Source organism: Rhagoletis pomonella, unplaced genomic scaffold (genome assembly GCF_013731165.1).
Source record: "Rhagoletis pomonella isolate Grant_MI unplaced genomic scaffold, Rhpom_1.0 Rhpom_scaffold_00008, whole genome shotgun sequence".
Lineage (NCBI taxonomy): Eukaryota > Metazoa > Arthropoda > Insecta > Diptera > Tephritidae > Rhagoletis > Rhagoletis pomonella.
The window spans coordinates 46,951,745-46,963,197 of NW_023458562.1; the positions used below are offsets into that span (position 1 = coordinate 46,951,745).

The 11,453-nt window shown below is 34.6% G+C and overlaps 1 protein-coding gene across 8 annotated transcripts in view; it reads right to left on the reverse strand.

Annotated features, from left to right (window-relative positions):
* Window positions 1-3,441: 3,441 nt before the first annotated feature.
* LOC118745010 (heterogeneous nuclear ribonucleoprotein L) overlaps window positions 3,442-11,453 on the reverse strand; it is a 409,030-nt gene continuing 401,018 nt past the window's right edge. For all 8 annotated transcript variants that reach the window (XM_036478507.1, XM_036478513.1, XM_036478512.1 and 5 more), the window contains 3 exons: window positions 6,529-6,804; window positions 5,557-5,761; window positions 3,442-3,717 (listed from right to left, as the gene is read on the reverse strand). In XM_036478507.1, coding sequence (XP_036334400.1) covers window positions 3,578-3,717; window positions 5,557-5,761; window positions 6,529-6,804 — 621 coding nt within the window. In that variant the 3' untranslated portion in view covers window positions 3,442-3,577. The remainder of the gene's footprint in view (window positions 3,718-5,556; window positions 5,762-6,528; window positions 6,805-11,453) is intronic.

The following is an 11,453-nucleotide window of genomic DNA, read 5'->3' on the forward strand; positions in this document are numbered from 1 at the left end:
GATTTTTAAAACCCCTATACGGACCATTGTGAAATAAGAACCGCAGGTCGCGATGTATAGTAAAACTGCGTTTTTAGTTTCTCCTTGACGTCAGATTTTTTTTTACAATGACTGTGATTTCATGGATATGGTTAATTAAAAATGTATTACAAAAATTGCATGTAATTTTAAATAACAGTATGGGTATTAAATAAAAGCGAAAATTCTGTAGAAGGACGAAATTCAGGAATGTGGTCGTGCGCACATTAGTCCTTAAAATATATTATTCCAAAAGAAAGTAACTATTGGAAATTTTCAAGTGTAATCAAGGACATTTTGAAAGAACAATACCTATTCTTACTTGTGCACTAACGTTTTTTTTCAATTCGCGCTGCTTTTTTAATACATTTTTTTGATGATAATAACCCCGAAATTTCAGAGCCATATAAAAAAATCCTGACCTCAAGAGAAAAATTTAAATGCAGTTTTACTATATTTGGCTTAAGTTTTGCGAGCATATTGAATTTTTTTGGGTAGAATTGACTATCGCACCTTGAAACTCATGCCGTCTTTGGGTCCCAAAATATTAAAAACCGAAACGTATTTATGGAAATGTGGTGTGAAAACCATCCGCTAGTCATGGATCAGTAGTATACATACAAAACTTTCAAGCTAAATAGTTTGTATGCAGTTTCTCATCCCCTTGTTGAACAACGCTTGCCTAACTTTTCCTTCCCTAACTTGCTTGCTTGCGTTTTCCATGCCATCATCAATTACTTTGCTCTTTCACTGTCAATTTTTTTTGGCTTGCGCCTTCAAACTGCTACAGTTTTAGTGTACGCTGCACGCTCTCTATTTTGTAAATTCCCTTTCTTTCTTTCTTTCTTTCATTCTTTTTTGCTGTCACGTTTCGTTTAGCTGTTACACACATACATAAAAATGGTAGTTTTGTTTGTTTCTCTTTAAATACATATTGTACATATATAAAATTATAGGTACATATACATACATATAGCATAGTAAACATAGTACTCATAATGTTTCGAATTAATTAAATATTTTCTTTTATTTATTAATAATAATTAATTAATTAATTATAATAGCTTTGTCATATTCCATACAATTTTACATACAATTACTTGAAATATTTTAAATTTTTCCTCTTTTTTTTTGTATTACCTTGCTGTTGTTTTACTGCATTAAATTACATACTTTTCTTTTAAATAATTTCAATTAATTTACTTTTATATATTTTTTTAGTTTTAATTTTCATTAGCGCCTATTTACTTCTTAGCATTTTATTAATTTTCTTTTCTTTTATAATTATTAATTAGTACGTAATATACATATATTGCTATATAAATATTTTGTTTTAAAATGAATTAGCACAAAATAATGTCTTTTGTTTGTTTTGTAGATTTCAGCTTGTGCAACAGTGTGTGTGATTTGCCAACGCGCGCACACTGCTTTACATACCTAGGTGTAGATATCTATACGTTAAGTGATATTCCACATTTTGCCGCTGCAAAACGGCCGCTGCCACTTGCACTGCTGCAACAATTGTTGCATTGACGCGCGTCATTCGTTTACTAAATTTTTGTAGGTGTTTTACTTCGCTAATGGCCGGCCATATGACGCGCTTTGCTCTGCCTCTAATTCTTCTCTACTGCTACTTCTTCTTATTCGCTACTTCTTCTTCTTCTTGGCTACGGCTCTTGTCAGCTGTGAATTTTCCAGCTGTTTTGTTTACATCTACTTCTACTTTACTTTAAATTATTTAATTTTTTATTTTTATTTTTATTTTTTCAACTACTACTAATTGAATTTTTAAATTCAATTCAAATTGCACACAATTCTGCTAAACTAATACACAGTAGTTTTTTTATCTCATTTTATTTTTAGTCTACAAATATATTGTTGTTGTCTCTGTCCACTTCTCTGCCTCTTTCACTCTTTCTCTATTGCCATCTTTCCGCGCGATTTCGCCAGGATTTCTAGCAAATTTTATATGTACGCGCATACGGATGAGGGCGCTAGGGAGAGGGAGAGCTGAGATTGTTAGATGTTTATGAAAAAAAAGGTTTTGAAGCAGTTCGGCCTCTTCCTCCCACATGCAGTTTTTTGCATTTTCTGCTACATTTGTAATGTTTTAAATATTTTTAGAGAATTTCTAGTTTTACTCTTTTGTGTTGTTGCAATCACATATGCATTTGCAATAATTGTTTTTTTTTTTTAATTTTTTCCTCTAGCTTTTTTGGCTATTTTTTCGTTTCAAATTAATTCATGTACTTCCGTTTTTCGCTCTCTTTCGCACAATATTGTCAAATCAAATATATGTATGTATTACACCCAACAAAATTCAATGCTATTTTTTCTAATTCTCCCTTTCTTGTTAGCAATTATTTCATTGGGTTTAGTTTTGCTTTATTTTATCGCTTTAATTTTGTATTTATTTGCTTTAATTTAATTTAATTTTATAAGTAGTTATGTATGTATGTGTATTTAAAAACTAATGTTTACGCAATTTCAATTTTACAAATTCATTAAGCAAATGATTTTGGGCGAGTTATCGTAATAATTAAGTATAATATTAATAATAAGTATGAGTACAATGGGAAACAAATGATGAGAAATGTAGTAGCGCGTGGAAAAAATTATAATTATAAAAATTAAAATCTAATTTTGAAATACATACAATTGAAGAGTACCACGCTCAACAGCTGGCTTAAGTATATTTACATACATACAAATTAATACATATGCGCCAAAGCGTACGTCGTAGGCACACTTTTTGAAGACACCATTGCCTATTTTTAGGCGCTTAGCCTTTAAAAAGTAATTTTTTGTTTGCCTTTCTTTTCATTCAAGGCAGCTTACTTCTGCGATTCTTCAATTTCTTATACATACATATGCTGTAGGCATGTATGCACGTCAATACATACTACATATTTCAATCCAGTCAAAATTGTCGTCAAGCGCGCAGCATTGCTGCGCTGTGCGAAAAATTCGTTAACAAAACCAAAAATTAGTGCGCAAAAATGAAATAATTATTACGTAGATATATAATATTTAAATATAGCTAAGTATACATACATAAGTATAGTATATAATAATAATAATAATAATAATAATTAAATTAAGTTGTATAATAATAATTGTCTCATTTGAATACCAACGAATTATACTAAAAAAAGTGCCATTGTTTTGTAGTTGTTATTATTGTTATTGTTGCCGCTGTGTGTTGTCCAAATGAAAAACGAAATTCTTAGTCATTTGCGCTGCTTGCTTTCACAGAGTCTACGCAGTTTTCAGAGATTTACTGCGCGCTTTTTCTTGCGCTTGCTCTCGTTCTTCTCCTTTTACATAACATTCGCTTACTTGCTTCTTATAATTTTTCTTCCATTTAGCATTTAGCAGCGCTGTGTCTATCTCTGTCTTCCGCATTAGCTTTTGTTTTATATCTTTTTATTGTTGTATTTGCTTTTTATTTTTTATGTAATCTTGTTTGCTGTCAATGTTGTGTCATCTATTTATATATGTATGTTGATAGTTGTGTTCTTGTTGTTGCTTTTTAAGCTTAGAGGATTTGTATTAAATCTCAATTATATACGTCCGCCGTTTTAACTTCCGCTTCATTCTCTTTCTCGATCATACCCTCATTGGTGGCATTATTCCAAGCGCCATTCATGCTCTTCGACGATGAGAAGCAGAGTTTCATGATGAATGGGAATTTGGTACCTGAAACGGGAGTAAAAAAAGAGAGAGAGAGCGGGAAGGGAAGAAGAGTTAATTTTTTCTACAAAAAACTTAGTGCCATTTTCACAAGTAGGTTCTAAAATTTATCTGCTCCTCAAACACATTTTTAGAACACAATTTTTGTTTGAAGGGCCAATAAATTTTAAACCCTACTTGAGAAAATGTCCTTTAAATGTGTAGCTTGGAAGCTACTAAGGCCCGAATTTACAGTCGTATAGTTGACTAAGGAAAATCATATCGCCTGAAGTTATGTAGGGAGACTCACGGGTGCTTTAAATCCTAATAAAACGAAACTCGTTTTGTTCACTAAGAGGCATACGGTGCCGCACGCCACTCCTCTCTCGGTACGGGGCTTTCGCCTCCGCTTTCTGATAGGGCGAAGTACTTGGCCTTTATTCTTGATAGGAAGCTGTCGTTGAAGCCTACTATAGAGAAGAGAGCTGGGAAGGCTTGGGTGGCTCTATATAGCTGCAGAGTGGTAATAGGTAAGAGATGGGGCTTAAGGATATTTCCTGACTCTATGAAACCATAGTCAATTCCATTATGTTTTATGAAGTCTTCGTCTGGTGAAATGCACTGGAGGAGGCTACGTTAGTTAGAATGCTAGAGCGAGTGCAACGAGCTGCCCTAATTGGAATCTGGCACTCTAACGTCATGCTTAACATAGCGCCTGTCGATATCGCAGGTATACCGGCTGCATAAAGATCGGCGGTCAAACATAGCGGTACTGGTTGCCTGACGGGCTCGGATTCTGGACACTCAAGTATTCTCAGGGGTTTCGATCTCATGCCGGGTAACACGGATCACTGCATGCCTAGCCTGGCAACAGCTAGCTGTTCCTCTACACATTATTGCTATTAGTGCTATCGCAGGAAACTGTGGGGCTGATGAACTGATAAAGGGCGGTAATCTTGAGGAATTGTCGTCAAGTAGAGAGATGGTAGAAGTTCCCTTGACTACTTGCGGACATCTCTTGGAAAGATAGGTCTTTGGTCAACTCAGCAAACGCTGGCGGAAAACCAGGGCATATGCTACGGCGAGGTCATTCTGGCCGAGGGTTGACCGCGATCTTATTGGAACCCTTTTTGTCACAGCTGTATGGAGCACAATGATGTAGAATCATTTCAGCATTTCCCCCTAGACTGCCCATCCTTTGCTAGATTGCGGTGTAGGCACTTGGGTTCCAACCTTCTGACGAGTCCAGAGGAGTTCTCCGGTACTAACTTTTTGCGCCTACGAATCTTCGTTTTTGGCGATGCGTGCACTAACTTAGAAGTTAAGTTGTGTTTGCATTGTTCAACTCAACGCACGGTTGCACGAAAAAAAGTTGAATGGCTAAATGTTGGCTGGCGACCAACTTTGTTGAAAGCGATTATTTGAAAGGCCGTTCAACCAAAAGTTGAAAGCAAAGTTGAACAATGCAAACACCTTTTTATGGCGAATATTTTGATATTTTTAGCCATTCAACTTTTTTTTCGTGCAACCCTGCGCTGAGTTGAACGCAAAGTTGAACAATGCAAACACACTTTTACCGTTTGCAGTGGTATGACAAAGGACCACAAGCGGTAGCCACCTAACCCTGACCAAACCTAACCAAGAGTGATGCTGATTTTTGATGATGAGAAGATTTGGATAAGTAAATATTTTAATGGTTGCAGCTTCTGTACTTTAGAATAAGTTATTTATTGGTTTCATAACCTTGTGCATAAGTGGTGTCTCACTAAGAATCTACACATCGGCTATTATTCTCTAATTCTTTAGATTTACGAGTTCTTTTCAACCAAGGAATTTATTTCTGTTTAAAAGCAAACAATTACTCACCTTTTCCCTCGATTGGCAGATGGTTGCACTTCATGATGGCCAAAACGGCCTGTGAAATATTGGGAAACTCAATTAGACCCGATGAGGAACGCTCCGTTTTAAGTGGGAATAATCGCACCGATGTGGCGGGCACTTCTTTGATATTGAAAATGCCTATAAGCTGGTCTTCGGTCAAGCCAGGCGGTGTGTTGAAAAAGTGCAGAATCTGTGTGCGTGTATGGAGAGAAAATAATTCGAAGCATATCGTTAAATGAGAAATAAAATACCGAATTAAAATACTATATGTACATACATTAGACTGAACCTTCGAATCTAAAGTAACCACAAAAACCTTACACCCATTATAGGTAGAATTTTTTAAGTTAATAAATTATTATTTTTTTTTTTAATATAGTTCACACTGAAACAAAAACTATGTAAATAAAAGTTTTAAACTTTTTTCAAATTTAGAAACAATCATCAAATTAGTATCAAAATAGCAAACTTTTAATCAAAAATTCGGGTAAGCATTTTAATAGCCCATTTAATGATGTGCAGGTTTGTAGTAGCTCAAAATTCTGGTAGCTTTTTTCATACGATGTTGCACGTATGAAAAAACCACATAAGACCATCGGGAAAAATTTTCAAAAATCACCTAGAATTTTGGGTCACTTCAAAATTAGACTTTATACTAAAATTAAATCGGCTATTAATCTGCACACCCGAAATTTTTATAAAAATTTTGATGAAAAATTTAAAAAATTTGATGAAACATTTAAAAATTTTTATAGTGTTTTTGTTTGACAGTGTGAACTATACCTATTTAAAAAAGAAATAATTTTATTTCTTTTTATAAATTTACAAAATTCTTTATTTTTTTATGAATTTGGATGTTAGACTAGATAAGGGGGCGAACTTTTGTTTGTTTGCTTTTATGGTGGCACGGTCTAATGTACATACATGTGTAAATATATTTTTCTTTCTTTCACTCACCTTGCTCGGTGGTTGTATGCGATTTTTGCTTGCCTGTGCTGGCGACAGGAAGCGATTGTTCTTTGAGCCGGTATACTCCTTAAAACTGGGTGTGTGATCGGGTAATAAAAATGGATTTATAACTTCGGACAGGAAATTCTGTTTGGAGAAGGCAATTTGGATTTTGCCACCATTGCCGACGGGAATGTTGTTCAAATGTTGGACACAGCGTTCGACGGCGACCGAATCGCCCATTTGTACCATGGCGGTGCCCTCTTTGGTTTTCAGGAATTTAATCTGTCGTAATGGGGAAGAAATCAAAAGGGATGTTGCTTAATTAGTATTTATAAAATGTTTTCTACGAGATACGCATTAAAAAAATATTGTGAATTGCGTTGAATGAAAAAACAAAAATTTGAAGATGTACATATTACTATGTGATCAGTTTTGAGGTACGGGAACAACGCTATTCCCATAAACTGAGAAGAGTTTACGTGCATGTTATCAACGGGAATTATATAACAACAAAACCCTGTGGAACGTTTCGAAAGAGAACAAAATTCGAATAATATTTTCGGGAACATCTTAAAGAGAACAAAATGGGAACAAAATTCCCGGAACGTTCTGAACAATAACAAAACGGGAACAAAAGTCGAACTAACTATATCTCGAAGAACAATTTGAAAATTAAAGTGTCAGGAACTTTCTGATAGAGACCGAAACGGGAACAAATCTTCTCTGAACTATAATTATGCAAATTAAGTCAACGAAAGGCTTATGACATGAACTTTTCTTGCATAGCAAATGGAAAAACTTTCCACAAATGGAAAGATCCCCCTGACGATAAACGATCTGGAAGTTGAAATAATCCAGGTTCAGCCTGGCTTAGAATTAACACTCAAAATGATTTTTCATCCTAACACGCTGATACCGTCTCATTAGTAATTTTAAGTTCTCCAAACTTTTGTTCTCTAGCTAAACGTTCCCCCATGAGTTTTGTTCCTATTTGATTCTCCTTGAAATCGTTTTCGAAACATTCGTTCTCATTTCGATATACTTAAATGGCAACGTTCCCGACAGTTTTGTGCTCACTAGTTCGTCTAGATAACGTTGTTGAGAGTTTTTTTCTCATTTTATTCTTTTTGAAAACGTTCAAAAACCTTTTGTTCTCATTTTGTTCCCGTTAAAACTGCTCTCAATACTTTGATTCCCGTTTGGTTATTTTGCTAGAACGTTCCTGACATTACGTTTAGTTCTCGTGTAGAACTAAACAAAAGCCCGAGCGTGTTCTCGGTCTCTGGATATAGGTATATCATTTGGTTATCTTGGGTTGATGAATTTAGCTCACTTTCCTCAGAGTAGTAAATCCAAGCTGAAAAATGCCATGTATGTATTTAAGTCTAAGTAGTAGCACACCTGCGGCGGCTGTAGGGTTGGACATTTTTAATAAGCAAGCACATTAGGGTGCATCACTAAAGAAAGTTGCGGGTTTTCCAACAACGGAATCCTTCAATTTATTATATCTTAAGATATCCGTCAAAACATTTTGGAATACTACTAAGACTTGCTAGACCGATGTCAAAATACCTCCAAAAATCGAGTTCTTTTAAAAAGAAAATTGGCGTTAAAAATGTTTTTTTTTTTTTTCAAAAAATCGGCTGTGATTCATAGAAGAGTTCAGACTTAAAAAGCCTGCATAAAAATGGTAAACATTTTTACCAACGGAATCATCATGCGATTTTGAAGATATTTTCAAATCGACTCAGCTCACGTAAATCTCAATATTTTTCCGAAATATATTGAGCGGAAGTCTAAAAATATATGTTATAAGTTTTATAATTCCGAAATGAGAACTGTGCCGATTTTTTTTTGTATGTAGTGATAAACCCTAATATACCAACATGAATTGCCATAAACGCTGAAAGCAATTTATTTCAATAAATGACTTCATGATAGATCTTGCTCAACATATGACCAAATTTTTTATATTTGCTATAAACTTTTCTTCTAACTTTTTGTGTTGTAAAAATTTTAAAGCATTCGAAAGTTGCGCATTGCATTACTAAAAGGCCACAAAACAAATTTATGTGAATTTTTGCGTCTTTTAACATCATTTTAATAGCTTTGACTTAATTAAATTTGCGCAATTTATTACTATTTCTGCATATGTGGCTCGCTTTTTCCAGCATGAAAATCGCAAACAAGGAAATTCCCCTACAAGCGGAAAGCCAAAGCAGCTTTGATTTTGGTGCTAGCCATGTTGCAAGCAACAAGCAAGCCACCAAACAATTGCGAGGCAAACATTGGCAAGCCAAGCAAAGCGGTGCAGTCAAGTCGTGGTACAACGGCTAATAGCCAATAGCGAGTTGGCCAAGTATGTACGAGTATATGCGTAGTAAGCGACCAGAGGCAACGAACCAGCTGGCTAGCGAGTAATAGGCCCAGATACATTTGTGGCCAGCCAGCGAAGCCGGTTAGCCCAAAGTGGCCGAAGGTAATTAGCTGAGCAATTGATGGTTGAAAATTACTGCGCCTGTATTAGCGGTGTGATGTGTATGTATCAAAATACATATGTACATTGCCAAATGAATACATACAAAGATTTAAGAGCGTGTAAAATGGTCAGACTTATGGTACGCTGATCGATCAAATGCAGCTGATACGAATTGTTACAAGCACTCAATAATTGTATGTATGCTGCATACGTAAATACATATGTGTAAAATCACATGTGCGCATGTTGCATGCGATGGTGGCAGGTTCAATGTGCTCCAGCTACAGCACCATCGCCAGCTGCAAAGTTTATTAGAAAACCGAGCTTTGATTAAATCGCAAAATCGAAAAAAGAAATAGAAAACAAGTAGCCGCATTGGAGATTTTCACTTTCACTTATTGCCAGCGAAATTGCTGCGTTGCTGTTTTTGTTGTATTTGCTGTGCAACAAGGTGATGTGCTGCTGCAATGTTGCAAAATATTACGGTATTTATTGCCTTCTACTGGCGCTGCTGCTGAGGCTATTCCATTTGTTGGATTACAACACGCAACTGGTAGCAATTAATGCAATTGAAATGCAATGTAATTTGCTGAAGCTTTACTTTTTACTTTTTACATCTACATATGTATGTATACATACATAATTATTTCGCGGAAAGTCCTTACAGAAAAAGTGTTTTTTTCTTTAGTTATGAGCACATATGTATGCCCATGCACCACGTGTATGGGGAAGTACTCGTATTAATTAATTGAAAATTTTAAAGCAATGAATTTGAGATAATTTTCAAGCCGATAAATGTATTCAACTTTTATGAGTAAGGGTAAGGAGATTAAAAAGTAGATTGAAAATACAATATTACAAATTATGTTGCAATAAATAACTTTTAGTGTAAACCAAAAAATAATAATTTAAAACTTAAGGACTGCGCAAATAAAATTGTTCGGTGATTAAAGGTTTTAAACCAATTGTCACATTTTCAAAAATAAATGAGGCATTTTATTTTTAGAATTAACCACAAATTCGCAAAGAGTGGTAAAGATAAAAGATTTATAATTTTTTAATAAGAAGTTTGGATTTTTGCAGAACCTCGTCATATAGCGTTTTTATACTAGTGTCTAACGCAGCTATTTTAATAGCCCACTATCTTAAAGTCTTGAAGGCCTTTGGTCACATTTTTGTGTGGCCTTCATTTCGCTTTCTACGAGAGCCCAGCTCCTCTTATTAGGCCAGAGTTTGGGACTGTTTGTTTGATTGGCTACTTTTGCAAAAAAATTTATGTTATTCCTTTAAGCCCCCACCCGTCTGGAGAGGATACCACCCTGTTTCTTTTTAGCTTAAAACTTTTAACGCGGGAGTTGACCGAAGTCCAGTTTTAAATATGTTTTATTAGTCATTATTAAAAAATACCACATTTGGTGTGAACATTGGGGTAATGTAAACGGGTGCGGTTTTTGTTTTAAAATGTATTTAATCTAACAGAATTTTATATATTATAACTCGATAAGGTTTAAGTCTTGCCATAGCTTGCATTCGCTGAACTGTGGATAACCGTTTTCCAATTCTCTCGCGCGATCTTCTTCTGATAACCCGTTTTTTTTTTTCTAATTTAGGTAAAGAGCCTTATCCTTAAGCTGGTGCGAAATGATCTTTTTTGATGATTAGCTTACTATGTTAGTTTAAGCGAAGGAATCCGTTCATTGATTTTTGAAGGAAAATTAGAATTTTTTGGTATATTTAATTTTAATATGATTTTTGATCTCGAAATTGTCGGATTTTCAACAAATTTGTTCAACATTATTTTTTGAGCAGCCACTGCCAAGACGATTAAACTGTCAAATTAAAAGCCAGTACTATGAAATTCAAACCTCATAATGGTAGATCTATTGTCTAACGATCTGCATTGAAACTTTTTAATACATTCCAACAATTGCTGTACTGGAACGTGTAGCGATTTTGAGTGAACAATACTTTAGCAGCTAAGGTCCGCCTCAGTGCAATAAAAAACGTAATATGTATATAAATTTCTATAAATTCAAAGTCTAATACACCGAGAAAAAAAACTGTACATCCAACAATTTTATATGTATTTGGAACAACTTTTATTGGTTAAATCGTACCCAACAACTACTTGCATTTGAAGCAACAGCGCAAAGACTGTTGATTTTTTAACTTAATTAGTACTTAACCCAAGAATTTTCGTATTTAGATTAAAAGTGTATAAATTGTTGTTTTAAATACTTTTTATTTGAGTTAACAGTGGAGGTCGTTGCTACAAAAATATGAAGCTGTTGAATTAAAACTTGGACTTTGAGGTCCCAACGACGAACACCTTTGGCGGTAAGAACTTACGTATTTCATTCAAATACTAATTTGTTAGGAAAAAAGTGAAAATTGTTGGAAAAAAGGTGGAATCTTTCTGGCGTACGCTGAGAAAAATTTTAATGTAAACTCA